General features: G+C 35.5%; 1 protein-coding gene across 8 annotated transcripts in view; it reads right to left on the bottom strand.

The window, feature by feature from the left end:
• Positions 1 to 22,575, bottom strand: part of LOC114335105 (latrophilin Cirl) — an 826,147-nt gene that overhangs the window by 66,930 nt on the left and 736,642 nt on the right. For all 8 annotated transcript variants that reach the window (XR_007701173.1, XM_050663557.1, XM_050663553.1 and 5 more), the window contains 5 exons: positions 10,202 to 10,354; positions 8,711 to 8,908; positions 3,611 to 4,267; positions 2,915 to 3,531; positions 494 to 659 (listed from right to left, as the gene is read on the bottom strand). Coding sequence is in view for 7 of the 8 variants with exons in the window: in XM_050663557.1 (XP_050519514.1) it covers positions 494 to 659; positions 2,915 to 3,531; positions 3,611 to 4,267; positions 8,711 to 8,908; positions 10,202 to 10,354 (1,791 nt within the window). In the remaining variant the exon portion in view is untranslated. The remainder of the gene's footprint in view (positions 1 to 493; positions 660 to 2,914; positions 3,532 to 3,610; positions 4,268 to 8,710; positions 8,909 to 10,201; positions 10,355 to 22,575) is intronic.

Raw genomic sequence — 22,575 nt, forward strand, 5'->3', positions numbered from 1 at the left:
ATATAAATAGTTTTAATTCATATCGAGAAACTACGGTCGTGTTGGTGTAAATTTGTCTTCCTCAGAGCCTCCTTGACAACAGGTAGACCTAGAAATAGTACTATCGGAGGATGAAGGGAGACAGATTTAAATCAAAACTAAACCGTAGATTTTCTTATTTTACTAATGCCATACTCTTTATTAGAGTCCACACACACACTCGTTTCATACGGGTTCTCTGAACCGTAAATTGGAATATTTTCCTAACGGTGCCTTTTGGTATTGTCATACCTGGGTTAAACAGAGAACTTGAATCGAGTCGAAATTCATTTCAATTCTACTTGTTCTTTGGCGGATTGATTGAAATTATCTTAGCAAAAGATACATTATTGATTTATGTAAAAATGAAACTAAAACTAATGTCAGGCAGCTACTTATAAAACTGAGTAACGTACAATATTTATAACGACACCAGTGGCGTACGAGAATATCCCCTTAACATATTTATATTTACCTTCGAAGAACATCCAGAAGAAAGCGCATAAAAAGAAGTATTGCAGGAATCCAGCAATCACTCCACATACAATCCTATTCTCAGTCTGACTAATTCCGAACAAAAATATCACTTCGGCTATTAAAAGGCATATACATAAATTACAATGGATTGTCGTACGATCACTCTAAAAAAGAAAACAATTATTAGTTTGATTAAAAATCGATTAGAACCAAGTAGGGCAATTGTGCTGGCACATTCACAGTATAATCATCCGTAGTGAACTTTCCATTGAGCACATGCACATTTTTTTTGGAATTTAGTAGATGTTACATGTTTTCTCATTTTGTTACTTAACAAAATGAGAAACGTGCTCTGCACAAGAGATTTAAAGCTGGAGCTAAGTGTTACGTTGGCTCTGTGCTACGTTTTCTCGACTTTGTTTTATGGAATGGAAGTTTGGAGCTTAAATGCGGCATCAATGAAAAATTGGAATCATTAGAGCTGTGGGTGTACAGATGAATTCTGAAAATATCGTGGACAGAACACGTTACAAAGAGGTTCTGAGAAAGATGAATAAAGAAATGGAAATCTCAAATACCAACAAAACAAGAAAATTGAAACGTCTCGGGCATATTACACGTGGAGAGACATACAACTTGCTCCAATTAATTATTCAGGCGCAACCTGAGAGAATGATACAGATGTACATCAAGTGAACTTTTCAGAGCAGCTGTCTCTAAAGTCCGAATAACTATGATAATTGCCGACCTCCGTCACGGTGATGGCACTTGAGAAGAAGAAGAGGTGTTATTCCCGCGAATTGGCTCATTTTATTCTCAGAAACGAGTGCAAGACACAAACTAAATTTGAAACACTTCAGGCGAGCCTGTCTCGCATATGCTTATAGGAGTTGAAGATACCAGAAAGATGGGAGAAAGAACTTAAAAACAAGTTGTAGTAAGTCCAAGAGGCATGTTTCACTTGTAACATTTTGCCACAATGACAAAAAGAAACTATTTTGTTTTGTACCCTCAGGTATGGCCCAGTGGTTTCATCCTGAAGGCACCTCCATTTTGAAATGACGTGTTTTTTGAAAAAACAAAATTTATGTATTTTATGTTTTGGTATTGGTCATTCTTTAAATTTTTGTGAAAATAATTTTGAAACTTTAATTTGTGACATAGTTTTGAGTCTCTTAGTCTCATTTCTGTATTGCCACGTTAATATCTGTGTTACAGTCCACGCTTTTAAGACTCTATATTTCTAAGAAGCCTGATATGAATTTCGGCTCTAAAAAGAGCTGACCAGGTTCTAAAAACACCTGTACCAGGCCTTTATTGTAATGGACAGCAACCGTTCTGCATTTGCAGATAATATTTTCGGCAGTGTCCTCTGAATTTAGCACTTTGCTTACTTTACAGTGATGATATCTCAGTGAGCAGTATCTACTGAGAATACTTGTGAATTCAATCTTCTGAACCTTAACAGAAGACAGACCATTTGTATTTCAGAACTAATCAAAACAGTAATCCACCCAAGAAATATCCAGGTATAGGTACAGACCGATACAGGTATTGGTGTATAAAATCAACTTTATGGGTATTCCACATGGACCAGACACACTTAGGAGCAAACCTAGAAATCCCAGACAAATAATAGGATGGAATAGATAATCGGTTTAGAAACAATGTGTTTTAGGAAAAACCAGATGGGAGAAGGTCTATAGGACGGCCCAGAAAAAGGTGAGAGAAAGAGAAGACGGCCCAGAGAAGATCAGGAAAAAATGGGAGTGAAACAAAGGGAAATAGTGGCACAGGAACGACAAATATGAAAGGCGCAAAGACTCACGAAGAGTTGTAATGCCATTGATAATGATGATGATGAATGGATAACCCTGGAACAAGCCAAGATGCTCAATGTATTGTAGAGACTTTTTTTGGCATACACATTAGTGATTCAGTCAGCTCCAAGTTACATATTTTAGCCCTAACTAACCTAAATAATCCTAACTTGTTATTGTAGAGTCAATGATGTAAACTCGACCAGAACTTGGTTGGGCAAATTGTGCTCTAACTTTTAATCAGTTCGTGCTATTCCCTTTAAGCCACTACAAAGCTAGTGATCTATTATATTAATAAATTTGAAATGCAGCATCAAGTACAATATGCCACACAAGTGAAAACATAATTAAGGCTATCAGTGCAACAGCGGCGTAAGCCCAAAAACGAAGTTTTGAGATAAATGCAATCTTTGCATTCTTATTTCCAGTATTTTTATGGATGGCGCTACAAATCTAGCCAAATATATAGTAGGTTGTGTAGGCCCCTGTTAATCCGAAGATTTAATGTTGCTGCTTTTATTGACATAATCTAAAAATGGTCAATTTGTGGCTTAGGCCACTGTTGCTCTGAGGGCCTCAATTATACAAAAAGCAATTACCTTGAGTCCTCTAAATAACTGGAAAGTAATGATTGCCAACACTAAACAGATGATGGATATTATACAACCAACATATGTAATAACTTGTAGAGCTATTTCATGCGCCATTGGTAGATAAATCGCATGAACGTCCATAAGTATAGCAAAATTAGTTAAATGATCACAGTAACACGTAGTATGAGTTAAATTTGAGGATATATAGTCCACATAGCACCCCTCTTCCGACCAAGCGTTGGTGGTATAATCCCAAAACACACACGTCGGATTGCTGACGTTTTCAATTTTTAAATGCTGCAGAGTAAGCTTCACGGGTTCTTTTAGCTGGATATGTCTACCTTTGCCCAAACTTGCTGATATCACTTTGCTATTAAGTACTTTGGACACATTGTTGCTAGGATTTGGGGTGTCGATCCCTTCTGGCTGCCATTGCAAGATTTCCTCTAGCCGATCAAATGCTACGAAGACTAGTCTAACTAAAGAACCATCGCTATTTTCTATTAAAGCTCCTCTAGGTAATTCTATAACGTCATTGCTCACTTTCCAGTGCTTCTTTGTTGCTCCTTCGGGGAATACTTCATAAGATAAAGACTTTACGTCTAGAACTCGAACGGACAACACTAAAAAGGTAATTAGAATCTTTAAATACTGTCTAAACAAATAAATAACAAATTAAAATGTTTACTCTTAAATACTTACGAATATTCTTGAAATGTCGGTCTACAGTCTTTTTATTATTCACAGTTTCAGCAAGAAGAAAAGCATTTTCTTCTAGCTCAATGAGCAATGAAGTAGCAACATTCATTTGTTCTTTATAACTCAGATCTTTCCAAGATGAGCGTTGAGAAGCATCTAACAAGTTACTGCCTGTTAAGGCTACGTCTGAAAGTAATTCTGTGACGAACTGTTCTCTTTGTGCAGCATCAGGGAATGTTTGAATATCTTTGCTCATTTTTTCGGTTAATTTTTGGATGATCTTCGTTGTGAACATCATATCACCACCAAATAGTGTTTTACTGCTAGTTACTTGAGCTAAGTCATTGGTAATCGACAGCAAAGGGTCTCTACCAACAATAATCCTTTGTTCTAGACTGGTTAACCAAACAGACCTACATTCGCTAAGGTCTGGATTTGGCGGGTACCACTGCGGTTCTTTGGAATTTGGAAATGCCTGGCAGTGCCATTTGGCGAATCCTGTAGTCCCTCCTGGACATGGCTGGATTGACGTCGCGTTAACTTTTGTCCAATTCCAGTATATGCTACGGACCGTTTGGGGGCTGCAATGATACGGTATGCCCTCAGAATCCTTGCCCCAGGACGGAAGTATGCTGGGTACTGACGTATACATGACATCGTCTGCAAAAAAAACAAAAAGTCTAAATTAGTGATACTTCTGAAAAAGTTGTTACATTTTTTTTATTATCTTCAATTAATAATTATTTTAATCCTTCAGATTTTGTTTATTTGTAAACATTTTATTTTATTGTACTATTTTTCTTTTACTCTGACTATATATTTAATTTAGTTCTTAACAAATTTATTCCATTCTTTGCGGTTTCGTGTCACTTGATCTTCTCTCCAATATCTTTCCGAATTCTTCATTCCATGTTTGTCTTGGTTATCCTATTTTTTGGTTTTCAATATTTTTGCTTCCCACACTCTTGTCACTGGTATGGTATCTTTCATAAGGTGCAAATGACTCCACCAACTCAGTTTTCTCTGTTCTATCAACTTCAATGTGGATTGCATTTTCAGTTCGTTCCTTATATCTGTGGTCCTTATTATATCCATTTTGGTCGCACCTTTAACTCTTATTCAATGTTTTTATTGCTTCTTCTAGATCTTCCTTGTTTATTGAGTGTTATCTTCCAATATAAATATATTTCAAATAAAATTTCACCTTTCAGAAAACCTTTACATATAATTTCTCTATATAATGAACCCAATAATAAAGTTTCAATTCAACAATGAATAAATTTTTTAGAAAATATATCAAAACCATTTATAATAGGAGACGATTTTAACGCACACAATTTGGCGTGGGGCTGCGAAGTCGCTGATAGATTAAGTAAAATCTTCTATATGCTATAAAATATTGTAATTTAGAATATTTAAACGATGGGTCTCCCACTCTCGCTATTTCCAAAAAACCTTCTGCTGTAGACTTAACCATTTGTTCCCGAGATAATGCCTCTTATTTCCATTGGAATACTTTACAAGAACCTCATGGATCTGATCATGTGCCAATCATTATTTCATCACAAAGTTTCTCCGCAACAGAAGCCACATCCAGTAGAAAACATAGAATATGGAACCTTAGCAGAGCCAATTGTATTATTTTGATGCCATCTTGGTTTATATCCGTTAATAGTTATTTAAAGGTTTGTGTCCATCTTTTAACTAGGTATTTGTTTTGTTTCTTCTTCTTCTTCCTTCTTGTATGTAGGCTTTAAAGCCTGTTTCTTCTTCAATATTAGCCTCCTAAATTGTTTAAATTATCGCACCACCTTTTTCTTGGTCTGCCAATACTTCTTCGTCCATTTGGTCACTTATCTCGTGCTATTAGTACTATTATCCTATCCTCTGCCATTCTACTAATGTGTTCGTTCCACTCCTGTTTCTGTTTTGTCACTTATCCATTTATGTCTTCTACATTGCATGCTCTTCTTATGTTTTGCTTCTCTCCCTATCCAACAGACTTTTCCCTGATATTCGTCGAAGTATTTTCATCTCTGTTGTTTCCAGTAGTCGTCTCGTTTTAGACGTGTCAGGTCTTGTCTCCGCCGTGTTTGTCAATATAGGTCTAATTCCTGCTTTATAGATTCTTGCTTTTGTGTCTTGTCTTAGGTGTTTTTTCTTACAGATTGTGTCATTAAGAGATCCCGCCGCTTTACTTGGTTTTAAGTTTTGTTGTCGTACTTCTTCTGCAACATTTCCGCAACTAGTTATATGTATTCCCAGATATCTAAACCTTGCTTCCTGTTTTATTATTTTCCCATCTATTTTGATTTTACATAGTAGTGGGTATTTAGATGTTGTCATATATTTGGTTTTTCCTGCGGATATTATCATATTGTATTTCTTGGCTGTTGTATTGAAGATGTGTGTTAATCTTTGGAGATCGTCTTCTGTCTCGGCGATTAATGCGGCGTCGTCTGCATAACAAAATATTTGGATTTCTTTGTTCCCCATTCTGTAACCATGACCTTTACGTACTGCTTGTATTATTTCGTCCATTATTATATTAAAGAGCAGTGGGCTTAATGTCTTGTTTCTAGTATTAATTCTCCATTTTTATAATTAATGCTGTATATTTGATGTTTTTTGTGTTCTTGCTGTCTTCAGGGTTTTGTAGAATAGCCTTTGGTTACTTTTGCTATCTTCTTCCATTTTATCTGCGACTTTTCCCGATTATCTCTCTTTGCTGCTGTTGTTGTGCTAAGAAATCCACAGGTATACTAGGAAGTATATTCTGACTTTAATTCTGAGTTAATTTTCCCGCTTATAGAAAAATTGAGAGTTTTTGCCTGTTTCCTTAATAGGCATCTTTATTTCTCTACACTCTCTGTAAAATTAACATGTTTCTTTATTTATCTACAAGCTCTCTAAGCCAAGCCGCACACCAAAGAAACATGAAACGAAAAACATGAAACATGAAACGAAAAACATGAAACATGAAACGAAAAACATGTTTCATGAAAAGAAAACACTGCTAAAAAAATCTCAAAGTCCGCCTACTAATGAAACGAGTGTGATTCATGCTCATGACACATTTTTATTTTCGGAGAGTTTCATAAATGGCCGGACGTATATTTGTTTAGCAGTGGTTTATTTCCATGAAACGTAATTTACGTTTCATGTTTCTTTGATGTGCGGCCGGGCTAAGATTACATGTTCCAAACATAGTGTACACAAAATATAGAAGGTTAAAGTTTTATCTTAAGCTATTTGTTTTTATAACCCGTAAAAATCGTTCAAACTTAAACTTTTAATAGAAATGGTTTCCCTAGAAATTCCTAGTTTTCTGTGTTCGTCATTAATTAAATTTTCAGTGTTACTTTCATGTCATCTTAATGTTGGGTAAATGTGCAGGATAACAGGAATATCGGGCTCGTTTTTACGTGTTTCTACGTGTACGTTTTTACTCAAGAGAACTTTTACATCATCAAGTTTCCAACTTGAAATAAAAACAGTTTAGTTGCTGATGGTTAAGTTTACAGCAACCGTGCAATTTAATTTCTTGTTTTGAGTATTTAACCATATTACAAGCCTTTTAAAACGTCCGAGTTGAATTAAATCAAGACAGGAATACCAAAATTAATAATGTAGTAATAATAAACTAGATGTAGAACTGGATAAGTAGAACACGTGAGGCCGATTTTTGTAAAGTTTAGTGCGCGTGTTGTCCGCTAGGTGGAAACAAATAAGGAGAAAATGTAAACATTGAAATTTCAATTCCAATGACAATTACATGGAATTTTGTGTGAGTGACACGAGTTTTTTGTAATTATTTTGGCATAAAACAATCGTTTTGCTTCCTTACAAGTTTTAATTTGATAAAGGAAGTCTTAAACTTCATTATTCCATAATAAAAATCATAAATAAAACTAACATAAACGAGAACTTTTAAAATTTTCTTAATATGCAATCAGGTGTAATTCTCAAAGTCTTGCCCACTTAGTTTTTTTTTTCAATCGAAAAATAGCGCCCTCTAGCCTGCTTCATTTCTGTCTTAATACGATCATAGGGAATTCGAACCATAGATATAATAACTGATAGATTAGGCAAGGTATGGGCCGCTCTGTGCATCGAGGTGTAACGCCAATATTAAGGATTGAGTTGTCTAGCCATCTTTGTCTGTTACATGAGAGGAATCGCTTAGTAAATAGAGATATTATATACACTACTGATCGACTGCCCGCGCGTTACGCTTTTTTGCTCCGTATGGCTTGTCTATCCTTAATATCTATGGTTCGAACTCTAGGTTATTCAACAAAACTCTGTGATCTCGATATTACTTGGACCGCGTTATGTAATAACGGATTAACCGCCAAAAGTCCAAAATCGAGATAATAGTGCCATATTGTAGCTAGGGTGCAAATCTATGTATAAAAATATGTTTTTTGTAAAAAAATTAAAAAAAAAAGCTGTTTTTAAATGCCTGTATTAAGCGACATTTTTTATTTTATTAAAAAAAATCTCACACTAGGATTTGTAATATCGAACTAAACGCCAATAATGGTACATAATTCATTGCCATAAACAAAAATCCGTATCTTTGTAAGTGTAATAACGAATCAAGCGCCATGAATAGTCGGTTAATTCTTTATTACAAAACATAACATATTTACTAACATTTAAGATATCCAATTAAAAGACATCCTTTGTCAGGTAACATCAGATTAAGCGCCAAATATGTCTCTTAATCCGGTATTCGGATCTTAACTCATGCATATCTTAAAAAATCATTAACGAATTAAGCGACATTTGATCGAATAACTTTATAAATATAAATTATTTTTAAAAAATTTTAAACACATGTAAAAGTCTATTTACATTTGCATTAATATATTAAATATGAAACATGTCAGTACTATATTTTAGAAATAGTACCAATAACAAATTTAAAATCTTTAAACCGATTTATCTCAAAACTACATTTTGGCGCTTAATCCGCTATTACATAACGCGGTCCACTTAAGGTTTCCATTTTTTATGTTATGTTGTAATATTCGTGTAGGTATAGTTAATAAAGAAAATAAGTTAAATACATAAAGAAAAAATATCCGACCAACTTACATGTAGGTTTGTTGGATTCAACCCCAATAGGAGTGACTGTGGTAAATGGAAGTGTAGTAATTTCATCTGGAATGGGATACAGTTTTGCATCCTCGTCAAACTCTCCTGTATTGTGTGGCTGTACAGGCAACTGTGGCGGTGGCGTCACTGAAAAATAACGTGTCGTTGATGTAGATTTCGTTCTTGAAGTGGATGGACCTACACCAAAAAATACATTTAAATTATGTTTAAAATACAAATTATATTGTCTTTCATTGCTAAGTAAGGTAAATATTACAATTTTTTTAAGTCCTTTATAAAAGGTAAATTTATATTTATAACGCTGTAGTGAAAATACTTATAACATACAGCTGCGAAGCATATCCTATGAAGAAAAAATCAAAACGAATGTTAGAGGTCACCGAAATGGATTTCTGGAGAAGAGCTGCAGGAAGATCAAGAAGAGAACATGTCACCAATGAACGGATACGAGAAATAATGAAGGTTACACATACGATAAATGACGAAGTCAACGAAATACAACTACGATGGCTTGGTCACGTACAAAGAATGCATGAAGACAGAATCCCAAAACAAGTACAAAATTGGAAGGTAAAAGAAGAAGAGGTAGACCGAGGAAAAGTTGGCAGGCAGGAATAAACAAAGCCATGTATGAAAGGGGTAGGGTCTTTCGGTCAATTAGGTGGAGAAAAAAGACAAAGAATTCGGCTACTTTATTTGTTTATTGAAGACGTTTCGTTTACTGCTCAGTAAACATCATCAGTTCATCTACAAATGAGTGTTATAAGAAACGACATCCAAAAGAGAAGTAAAAAAACACTAGTGTTACCTTAAAAAAGACATGTAGCAAGATAAGATGTACAAGTAAAAAATATCTTATCCAATGAACCATCAAAGTAATGTAAAAGTATATAAAACATTTAGACGTATAGTTAACAATTAAAAAACTTTAGTACAGCTAAAGACAAGACCACGCGGTAACAGCTACATATAAAAAACAAGTGAAAATAAACTAGCTTGTTTTTAATGTCAGAAAAAACCAAGAGTAAACAAGATTCACACTGCTGCTAAGTACAGTGCACAGATTCGAAAGGTGCAGGTGGGGATGGCGTCTATGCGCAATATTATAGTCGGTGTATGAGAAAGTACATATGCTATTAAGCAAAAACTATCTGTCATCTGCATAACTGATGTTTAGCCGGTACCCGTTTAGTAGAATACCTATTTCAGTTTCATGCAAAGCTTCGCTGTCGATGTCGTTATCCACGACGTTTTATATCTTTATCGTTGTTTCATCTCCAGCGTGCATCAATGGTAGTGGTAGTTTGTCAGTAGTACTCGCATATAGAGAAAGGGACAGCCGGTGGCAAGCGCTGACGGTGTCATCGTTACAGCTTTTACCCCTCCCTTTACCGCCATATATAAACAAATAATTTTCGATTTCATACTAGTCGTTACTTAATCTTAATAATAGTTACTAAAGAAGCTTACCTGGTGTTTGAGGCAGCGAAATAACTGCTGGCTTTGGAGGAGGTGTCGGATGAGTAGGTCTACTAGATGGCGCTTTGATGGTGCTCCACATTGGTGGCTGGGACGTTATAAGCCATGGTGGACTAGGTCGACTCGTTGTAGTTGTAGTGGTGGCTAAAATATCATCAAATTGTTTTATTACTTTGCTGAACCGGACTATAACTACCGTTTTACAATTGAAGTTCTTATGGTTCGTGAAATAAAAAGAAAAGAAAAGTCCTTGTAAAATAAATAATAGAATCGGATGAAGATAACTAAAAGGTTCGTTTTCTTTGCGGTTTTTATAATCAATTCATGAAGGCGTTTGTTTATAAATTGTAAGGAAACTGTTTTAGTGTTTCATGAAAATTTTATTTAGAAATCGATAGCCAAGTAATTACACTTCTTAAAGAATACTTAAATGGAAAATCGCTTTTATACAAAATTTCAGTTTAAATTATACAAGTTACTAACTAAGAAAGGTATTGTACTATAAAATAAAGATATTATGTAGACTTGATGTCTTTTATAATCGATGAAATTCAGTATAAACATCAATACACACACCCAAACTTATATGGAATCACCACGTATTTTAAAGTAATACTTATTTCTTTTGAAAAAACTTGTTATTGTTGCGAAGAATAAAGGTTTTCATTGAAAATAAACAAATCTATAAGACAATCAGATAGTACAGCTCGGTACGGTATAGGTTATTTGCTTGAGCTGCATACAGCTCGGTACGGTATAGGTTATTTGCTTGAGCTGCAAATTGAACGAAAATAAATAAACTAACTTTTGCGTCCAAAAACGAAAATATGCGTCATATGGGGTTATAGAGCTTACAACGGGGAAATATTATTGGTCTTGTGGAGCAAGAAATGTTCTCAGAGGGACATAGCTGTAGAGCTAGACGTAACACAGGGCGTTCTGTCCAAAACCTATGCTAGGTAACAGGACTAGGAAAGCTCAAAAATAAAGCAAGGTAAAGTCGCCAAAAAGTAATAACGGCTAGCCACGATCGTTTAGAAGACACCCATCCATTTCTCACATGCAGCTCCAAAGGCAGCTTTTGGAAGCTACAGGTGTAACTCTTTCAGTTGAAACGATAAGAAGAAGAGTTCGTGCCAAGAAGTATATAGTAGGAGACAGTTATGGGTTCTCGAGTTATCCAAGTAGTACAAGATTGATTGCCTAAATTGGTGTCTTCACCACCAAAACTGGAACATTGGGAATTGGCAAAATGTGCTATTTTCAAAAAAAGTCAGGATTTGTGTAAAATCAGATGACCCACGAAATCGTGTACTTAGAGGTCGGGCAAGCGCGGCTCCTCCTTAGGGTCAATTGGTCAATGACCCCCCTAAAATAATCTCATAAAAATACCAATTTTATTAAAAATATCTTTTATCTAAAACTTCACTCTGAAATATAAAATTCTCTCTCAGCAGTCTGCATTGGCAAAACAAATATAATAGATATAATAACGTCGCGCCTCGCGCTATACACAAGCCCGTGGCTGGGCCGTATTTTAAATTGTCTATATACAGTTCTTATGGCTTATGGACAAATGCATGTAAAATAGAAAAGAGACGGCAGATAGCAATTTCGTGGGCGAGAGTGGGAGTGACCTTTCCGTCGTATACCTCTAGTAGAGTCGACGGCCTCACGTTTAGTTAGTTACCGTCTGCTGACCGCACTTCACGGCAGGTCTATATCGATCGCGGCGTATTTGCGTAATTTATTTTGTTTTGTTGGATTTTTTTGTGATTGTAACAAAAACAAGATGAGTGTTGTTGACGAAATAATTGCCTTAAAATCTGCTGGAACACTAAATTATGAACGGCGGCTTGAGAAAAAAGAAAGTGGTCGACCAAAACCAAACATGAATTTAAAACAAACAACAAAGGATAGGGGTAAGGACATTCAAAGATATTTTAAAGAATCAATGTACAATTTGTGTGATTGGATTTGTGGCTGCAGTGTGAGAAATGCATTTTTTTGCTATCCGTGTTTACTGTTTTCGAATGACGCTGTATGGGCGAAAAATGGAGTAACTGACATTAAGCATTTAAAAGTGAAAATTACAAAACATGCCTCTTCAACTACTCATATAAATTCATCAATGAGTTACGCAAGTTTAGGACGTGTTAACATAAGACAGCAACTTGATAGTGTATATCGTAAATCTGTGCATGACTTTAATGAATTGGTATCTAAAAATAGGTATATTTTAAACAAACTAATCGACTGTGTAAAATTTTGTGGAGTTTTCGAAATTGCATTGCGCGGTCATGACGAAAGTGACAGCTCCAATAATCGTGGAATTTTTCTGGGCCTTATCGATTTTGTTTCTGAACTGGATTTAATGTTTAAAGAACACATTGAAAAAAGTACAGTATTTAAAGGAACATCGAAAACAATTCAGAACGATATTTTAGAATCAATGTTAGCCATTGTGCATACTCATATCATGAAGGAGATTGGCCAGACAAATTTTGTGGCCATTCAAGTAGATGAGACCACAGACAGCTCCAATAAAACGCAGATGATTATCATATTGCGATATGTATTAACTGGTATTGTACATGAAAGATTTTGGAAATTTGTTAACCCCCTAGGTACTACAGCACAACATTTAACTAATGTAATATTGGAAGAACTTCAATTATTAAAAATTAATGAAGCACCTGAAAAATTGATTGCCCAAAGTTACGATGGTGCATCAGTCATGAGCGGTAAACTGGGAGGAGTACAAACAAAAATTAAAGAAATATACCCAAATGCACACTTCATTCACTGCTATGCCCATCAATTTAATCTTATCCTCCAAAAAGCGGCGAGTCAACACAAACCGATAAAAATATTTTTTGCAAATTTACACGGATTTTCGTCCTTTTTCGGCCGATCTCCAAAACGTACGATGGTTCTGGATAGAGTGGTTAAAGTAAGGCTACCTAAAGCTGCGCCTACTCGATGGGCTTTCAATACAAAATGTGTTGAAATTGTATACACTTATAAAGATGATTTAAAATCTTGCTTAGAGGAAATTATTGATGAGGAGCAAGATGGTAACAATATAAATCAAGCAACTGGTTTAAAAAGACATTTGGAAGATGAGCATTTTTTATTTTGGTTAAATTTTTTCCATAAAATAATGCCCCATGTTGATATATTGTTTAAACAATTGCAAATGCGAGACATTGATGTTATATCTGTCAAAAATTGTATCCTGTCTTTTAACAACAATATCCAAATAATTAGAAATACTATTTTGGAATCAGAAGTACCAAGCACATCAACAGCAAAAAAAAGAAAAACTACTGCAGAGGATCCAAAGCGACGAACTGCACTTGAAATTTGTGATATTATTATATCTGAAATAAATCACAGGTTTAGTTTCAATGATCATCTCATGATTTCACAGTTATTCTACATAGAGAAATTTGAAGCATACACTACCAACTTTCCGCAAAATATTTTAAAAATGGTGACGGCTAATTATCCCACAGTGAATATTTCCAAACTAAAATCGGAACTTGAAGTCTTATATTGTCGTGAGGATTTTCGCAATAGTGCTGGTGCAGTAGCCATACTTCAGCTTTTTATTAACATGAATTTGTCTGAAACATTTTCTGAAGCAGTGAAGTTATTAAATATTTTGTGCACACTCCCTATGACAACCGTGGAAAGTGAGAGATGTTTTTCTACTTTAAAAAGAGTAAAAACATTCCTGCGTAATACGATGGGACAACCTAGACTTAGTGCCTTGTCTATGCTGAGCATCGAGAAAACGCTTGTCAAGAGCATTCCAAATTTCAATGAGAAGGTCATAGACTATTTTGCAGAACTAAAGGATAGAAGAATTGACTTAAAATATAAAAATATTTAAAGTAAGTTTCGTTTTAATAAATTTACAATTTATTATACTATAAATATTCCTATCTATATATCAGTCAATAACCTGTTCATACCATTTTTCCTATATTTTTTAAAAGATTTACTCTAAAAAAAGACAAATTTAATTTTCGGAAAACTAGGGTAAATAGTATTGAGTTTTATCTAAGTCTGTATTTTTTATCTAAAATATAAATGCTAAAAGATCTTTTAAATACTTTAAAAAATCAACAGTTTGAAGTTTTCAAACCAAAATGACCCCCCTGAAGATTGACCCACGAGCCGCCGCTGAGGTCGGGGAAGATAAGCAAGAACGAAAACTGTCAGATCTGTTCACAAATATACAAGAGGAAGTGTGTTGTTCCGGAGAGGAATTGTGATCCGTAAAAAACTCCTTTAATTTTCATCCAATCAACTTTAACTGCTTCTAGGTATGTTTATAACCTGTTGTTAGGCTCTGGAGAGGTGCAACAGGAGAAAATTTAATTTTCTTGCATGATAATGGATCTCCCCATACCATTAGAGTGACTAGAGACATCATTGAAGCAGAAGGTATCCCTTGTTTGGAGTGGCCTGCTTGCTCACCCGAGCTTAACCCTATAGAGAATATGTGGGATATGCTTAAAAGAAAAATTAGAGCTCGCCAGGATAATCCACAAAACACCTCACGGCTAGTACAAGCTGCTCTTGAGGGATGGAGCAACCTACCACAACAAAATGTTGACAATTTGATTAGGAGTGTGCCCACGCAAACTGAAGCTTGCATAAGGACTAGAGGGGATCACACTGACTACCAAAAAAAAAACAAAAAAAAAATAAATAAAAGCAATTTAAACATTATTCGTTTTACATTGAAATCTTTTATGCTATTGACTTGAAAACAACTAATTTCAATTTGTTTGTTAAACACTTTATTGTTTTATTTAATTGTTATGTATCTGTTATTAAATTGCTTTAAAATAAATATTGTTTGAGTTCGTGTGTTCGTTTTTTTAAATTCGCACGAAGTAATAAGAAATATCAGGTGATTCCATGTAAGTTTGGGTGTGTGTATTTATATTTTGGCGAGTTAAAAATGATCAAGGAAATGAAAATACAATACTTGGGTCCTGTGTTGAGAAGTGAAAGATATGAATTACTCCAAATCATATTGGAAGGTAAAGTACAGGAAAAAAGATCAGTAGGAAGGCGCCAGAACTAGAACTCTAGAACTCGTGGCTGAAAGATTTGAGGAGATGGTTTGACCACTCAGGCGCGTAAATCTTTCGTTTCCATAGAAACTAAATCATCTGCAGCACTATGTTTAAAACTTTTTTCTACAGTTTCAGCGTACATATTCTTGGTAAAGCGATGTTTGTCGCCACCCCCCCCCCCTACGAGGGAGGTTTTCACCATCCCAAATGAGGCTATCGAGCAATTTTTCTAGATTCTGACTATAAATGCCATTAGACTTTGCTTTTTCTTGTCCGGTTTTGTCATGTTTGGATATAGAAGCTACCCTTATGAGACTCTATGCTTTTAGTATGTACTTCAGTCCTAAGCTAGTCAGTAGTATCATAATACGTCGGACAATAAGTCCCGGGATTAACCATGGGATGGTGACTTTGGGAAAAACACCGTCCAAACTGAGCAATGGCTCAAAAAGTGTTACCGGGACTCTGCTCCATCGATTACAACCATTAGATGATGGTTTGCTGAATTCAAACGCGGTCGTACCGTCACCAATGATGATGAGCGCTCCGGAAGGCGATAAATAACAGTCTAGAAGTTGTTAAAATCGAGTATCAAAAGAAAGATATAAATGCATAATGTAAAAAAATGTTTAAATCAAAGTTGAAAAGAAAGATATTATTTAAAGCAGACTTTTTAATGGACGTAATCAATTTGATTTATTAAAACAGGGTGATAAAGTTAACTGCATTCCATCAAAACGAAAAAAAGATTCGCGTAAAACGGGCAAAGCAAAATGTCCAATTTTTATAATTGTTTCATCCCGTCCTAAGCAGTGGAGTGGAGTTTTGAATGACAATAATATAAACGAACCGACTAAATGACCAAAACAAACAGTACGCTAATGAAACTCGTATTCGAAATGATGTCTTTTTATTTAGTCCATGTTGCAAGGCCGCTCCCGTCTGAAAAATTTCTGATTCGGTTTCTTTGCGGATTTTTGGGCAGAAATTGTTCAAACAATTTTTTTAAACAAATTCAAAAAATCACCTTTTTGCTCCGGAAAATAGGTTTTTAAATTTTTTTAGGTTTTTGGGTCATTCTAAACGAGAAAGTTATCTTGTAATTTTTCTCAAAAGTTGATAGTTTTCGAGTTGTAGACGATTTAAAATCTGAAAAATGCATTTTCGAAGAAACTCGTATGTAAATTTGAGGTTTGAGCTTTGAAGTTTGATTTATATTTGAGGTTGCCAAATGCTTAAATTGAAGTTTATACATTCATTTTCAAGATTCTGAAGAGTAGTCGGGTCTAACTTCAATTTAGACCGCTGTGTTTTACTTGTTCATTATGCGCTTACCACTGTGCGGCGGCTTAAAATTCTAGTGGACGCGCAAAATTAACAATTTCACCTCAAAAATAATAATTTAAATATTAGTAAGCCTCGAAAATGCATATTCTCGCATCTTTCATATTTTAAATTGCCTATAACTCGAAAACTATCAACTTAAGAGAAAAATGACAAGATCCTTTTCTTGTTTAGAATGACCCGAAAACCTAATAAAATATTTTCAGGAGCAAAAAAGGTGACCTTTTGAATTTGTTTAAAAAAATTGCAACTATCAACAAAAAGGGCAGCAAGGATCAGTGTGAAAATTGCAGAGGAATTGCGGTAAACAGCACAATAAGTAGGATGTATGGGAAACGTATTAAGAACAAAATAGAAAATGAGAAAATAGAGATTACGAAGCAGAGGAGCAAGCTGGCTTTAGAGCTGGGTCCACAGTAGACCACTTGTACTCTACTACGCAAGTTATTGAGAAACAAACAGCCGTTAATAAAGAAGTTCACCTGGTGTACGTAGACTCACAAGAAGCATTTGGCAGTGTGCCCCTCAGCAAACTATGGTCAACCCTACAGCAAACCAACATTAAACATGGTCTTATTAAAGCAGTCCAAAGTCTGTATAATGGAACGACTGCAAAAATTAAAACTGGATCAAGGATGTCTGAGGGATTTAAGGTCACGAAATAATTGAAGCTGGGTTGCTGTATCTCGTCTATCCTTTTCAAAATTTATCTGGAACAATCACTCAACCTGTGGAAAAGAAAATGTAATGGCATGGTAATCCCTCTCAATGATTATACAACACTACACACTTTATGTTTCGCTGATGACCAAATTTTGATTGCTCAGGATCATGACGACTTGAGTTACATGATGCTGTAATGATATGATGCCAGCGATGGGCCGGTCGACCAGAGACAACCGTAGGAGCAGCCGTGTTGGCGCATAGCACCGCTGGGGGAAACAGAAGGAGTAGTGGCATCGAGAGCATATTTAAGGCGAGCCAGGAGAATGAGAAAATCCGTCGTTGCTAGCGTGTTGAACTAGCAATAGCCCTATTGGCAAAGATGCACCGTTTGTGAGGTGGAACTATGCCTAGGGAACGTCACCGTGGTGAAGTGGAGTCTTGCCATGACCGTTATCGCAGGAGGCGGTAGTAGCGAGGAACGAGTGACTACGCGCCGCATTGAAGTGAAATGCGGTATATCCGGATCGGAATATAGGGCTATGTGGATTTAACGTAGCGAGATTGTTATTGTATTATATGTATTGTATTGTTTATCGTATCATTTTAATGTTGCTATTATGACTGTAATAAAGTTTGATATTGTTTCTCCTTTGCAGAAGACGGAATTATATTTTATTTTATTTGTTTTAAACTGTATATAACTATCTTAAATATGTTTACTTTATTTTTAACCTGTGTTTTACTGAGTCTGTGGTCCTGAAAGAGCTATCCGTTACAATGCGGAAGCTAATATAGAAGAATATAGCAAATGGGGTCTCGAAGTCAACATTAAGAAAACTGTCATGTAGATTGGAGGAGCAAAGCAGTCCATTCCATTACATTAGACGATGGGTAGAAATTAAACACTGTGACTGTGATGAACACAAACTGGGCATGAAGATAACTCAAGATGGAACACTCGATGCTGCTATAAAAGACAGAAACCTACAGGGTAGAAAAGTCATATGCAGGATGAACAGCATTCTGTGGGACCAAACAACTTCTAAAGCGAACAAATAGCTCATATACAATACCATAATAAAAAGTGTAATCACATATGGCAGTGAAGTTTGACCAATGAAACAAAAAAAAAAGAGAAAATGTTACTAGGAACAGAAATAGACTTCTGGAGAAGAGCAAGAGATCGGATACCAAATGAGATAATACGAGATATGATGTGTCATGCATACAATAATTATTGATGACATAAAAACAAAACAGAACTAGGTTGAATGCTCGAATATATGGAATCTATAGGAATAAAAGGCAGGTTTAGAGCATATAGTTTAAATCTGGCCCAACTATACTTTCGCTAACTTAGCATCATCAGGGGCATCTGAAATAAGCCAAAAAAACGCCATTGTAGCAAAAAAAGTAGGTGGAAAAAACTTTGACAAAAAATCAAAGTTGAAGTTAAACAAAAAATTACAATAGCGTAGACTTACTTCGTCAAATTAGGAAGATATCCCAGCAAAGTGCAACATTGGCAAGAAATTTTAAAAATTTTAAACTAATTAATAAGTACATATAACACACACTGGACAAAGGACAAACAGATCGAAATTAATTAAATAAAAATTATGCTACATCTTAGCAAGTCAAAATGAAAGAACAATGAATGACAGTTCCTTATTATGGCGGTAGTGTTCAAGTAAGTGACAAATGATAACTGATGTGACTTTGACAAATATTGACTAAAATGGTACGGCCATGTACAGAGAAAGCCAGATGACAGGATCCCTAAACAGATTTTGACGTGGACACCACAAGGGAGAAGGAAAAGAGGAAGGCCAAGAAGAAGCTTGAAGGAGGGAATTGAAAAAGAACTAGAGAAAGAGAAATCCCTCCAGGTCTATGGTTAAACAGAGAAGAATGGCGGTTAGGAGTCGGAAGGCAGAGGCAGGAGAACGCTGTAAACCGACAGTAGTATAGGAAAAAATGTTTAAACAATATCTGCCCACAATTTCGTCCGGCACTCTTCAAATTTGTTTAACCCTCGCAGGACCAAGCTTTTAGTAGAAACAGCGAAGACCAAGGAGGGTCAATAAATCTTCTTCTTCTTCAGGTGCCGTCCTCGTTCCGAAGTTTGGCTATCATCAAGGCTATGCGTATTTTTGATACCGTAGATCTAAATAATTGGCAGCTGCTGCACTTGTACCAATCTCTTAAATTCTTCAACCATGAATGTTTTCTTCTGCCAATGGATCTTTTACCTATTATTTTTCCCTGAATAATTAATTGTAGTAGCTGGTACTTTTGTCCCCTCATTATATGTCCCAAGTATTGCAATTTGCGCTTTTTAATAGTAAGCGCAAGTTCTTTTTCTTTCTGCATCCTTCGCAACACTTCCATGTTTGTCACTCTCTCTGTCCACGATATTCTCAGTATCCTGCGGTACATCCACATCTCGAATGCTTCTATTTTCCTTGTATCGATCTTTTTCAGTGTCCAAGCTTCCATTCCATAGAAAAGAACTGACAGCACGTAACATCTCATCAGGCGAATTTTAAGATTTAAACTTAGCTCTCTTCCGCATAAAACTGTTTTCATTTTGGTAAAAGTAGCTCTAGCTTTTTCTATTCTGATCTTGATTTCTTCAGAGTTGTCGTTGTTTTCATTAATCACAGTTCCCAGGTAATTATATTTTCTAACACGCTCAATTCTTTGATCATGTACGGTTATGTCAGAAAAATTTTGTGGAGATTTCGACACCATCATTATTTTTGTTTTTTTGATGTTAAGTGATAAACCGAACTTTTCGCTGCACTCTACTATTCTGTTTATCAGTGTTTGGAGATCTTCCGGGGTTTCTGCTATTAATACTGTGTCATAAGCGTATCTCAAATTGTTTATTAAAGTGCCATTTATTTTAACTCCTATATCTTGGTCAGCAAGGGCTCTGTTTATAATATCTTCTGAATATAAGTTAAACAAGGTTGGTGAAAGTATGCATCCCTGCCTTACGCCTTTTTTGATCTCGAGTTCCTCGGTTGTTTCCCGTTCTACTCTAATATTCGCCTTCTGGTTATAGTAAATATTGAAAATAATTCTGAGGTCCCTTTTATCCAAGTTTTTCTCTACCAACAGTCTCATCAGGTGTTCGTGGCGAACTTTATCGAACGCCTTGTTATAGTCAATAAAGCACATATATATATATATCCTGGTTAACATCCAGACATCTTTGGCACATGATATTAAGTGCAAATAGTGCTTCCCTTGTTCCAAGCCCGTTTCGAAACCCGAACTGAGTATCACTGATGTCAGCGTCTAGTTTTTTGTGAATTCTTGTATGTATCACTTTAAGAAATACTTTTAGTGTGTGTCCCATTAAGCTTATTGTGCGATGTCCACATATGCGATGTGCGCATATTGTGCGATGAATAAATGTCCACACATAAATTAATCAAAAACGTGCTTCTTTATTTAAACTAATTTAAAAATAATACTTTTATATTATTCCTAGACGTTAATGAAACAGTTAAAAGATACGAATTTATAATTTACCCGGAGTCTTCGGCTTCAGTGGATTGGCATCATCGTAGAATATAAAAACATTTTTGACTTCTTGCTGTGTTTACCGCATACATACTTGCATTTTAAACAAACTATGGTTGTTTTGCCCACTTATTGGCCTTTTTTCATTTAAATTTTCCTAATTTGACACATGAATGATATCGTCCCTTTCCATTTTGGGATGGTGTTGAAGGTATTCAAGGGGATTATTTATAGTCCACTGTCAACTTCTAATAAAAGTATGAGGAAATAAATTAAATTATAGAAATGCTAACTAGTCCATCTATAGGGCAGTAGTACGCCGACAACTACTAATTATTTGAGATTTTTAGGAACAAAGGTATTTAGAAAATCGGATGTAATGCAATTTTGCGGATACTTTTTAACCCTACTTGGTCCTTCTAGGGTTAAAGGGGAAATTTTAGAATAGGAATCCGCAAAGATACCGTATCAGAAATTTTTTCAGACGGGAGTGGTTTCACAACATGGACTAGCTAATGAAACCCGTGTTTGAAATGATGTCTTTTTATTTGTTAGCACGTCACTGTTGGGGTTGCTCCGATGGTCTTTTTCACAGGAATTTCCACTAAAACAAACATGGTTGCGTCCAAGCAAAGTATTAAAATATTTTCCACTTTTATTTGGCAACATTCGCAGATTACTCTTTATTGTTTTAGAAACCTGGAATATTCCAGATTGCTGGGAAATACTTCGGATGCTGCGAGCCTCTAATTGGGTAAAAATCATCTGTTTTTATCATGAATCATACGGGCAATTTGACTACACGAATAATAACCTTTTTTATTTTTTAAAAATCCCTTATCTGTAATTAATTTGTGTATTAAATTGTTTTTATCACCTTTTATTTGCTCATCTCATTTATAAAACAATTTTTATATCGATTTATTACTATAGGAAATGAAGCATTTAAAAATCTAAAAATTACTGCCAATAAATCAATAGAAAAGGAGTACCTACATCGTGAGTATCGAAATTTTTACTGCGTCATGGTTTTTTATTAACATTTAAGCAAAAAAGTGACAAAAAAGTAAGACCTCATTTCAAGACTTCACTCACATTTCAACACAAATTAAAAAAAAATGCTTCCTCTCACTCACTTCCTAATTTTAAAATCCTACCTCCATAACCGTTACTTTTTTGTACAACATAGAGATGAGCGCACGTCTCTATTTCCAGTTGGATCCGGAGTTCCACAGGGCAGTGTCACAGTATAAAGAGCACACAGTAGAACCACTCTCCGAAAAATTGGAAGTAAAATCTGTAGTCGCGCATGGCGACCGCTCAATGTTGGCAGTCGCTTTTGCCTCACTCTCGCATTGCTATTCGCATAGAAACGTACGGCTTTTAACAGGGAAAACCCGCATCCACCACTGGTGAATTACCAATTGCGTACTGCCGGTATTACTTCTTGAGATCAAAGCGCCGACAGAGTAGTGGTTTTACTGTGGAACCTCTATGTACTGTGGCAGTGTTCTGGGGCCAGTGTTATACCTATTGTACACAGCGGACTTACCAACAAACTTTCAAATCACGACAGCTACATATGCAGATGAGACAGCAGTGATGTCAGTACATCAGGACCCACGGATAGCTTCTCAACTTCTGCAAACCAGCCTCAAAATGCAAACTTGGCTAAAATGGTGGCGTTTTCAAACAAATAAAACAAAGTCGGTTCATATTACCTTC

Source organism: Diabrotica virgifera, chromosome 10, assembly GCF_917563875.1.
Source record: "Diabrotica virgifera virgifera chromosome 10, PGI_DIABVI_V3a".
NCBI lineage: Eukaryota > Metazoa > Arthropoda > Insecta > Coleoptera > Chrysomelidae > Diabrotica > Diabrotica virgifera.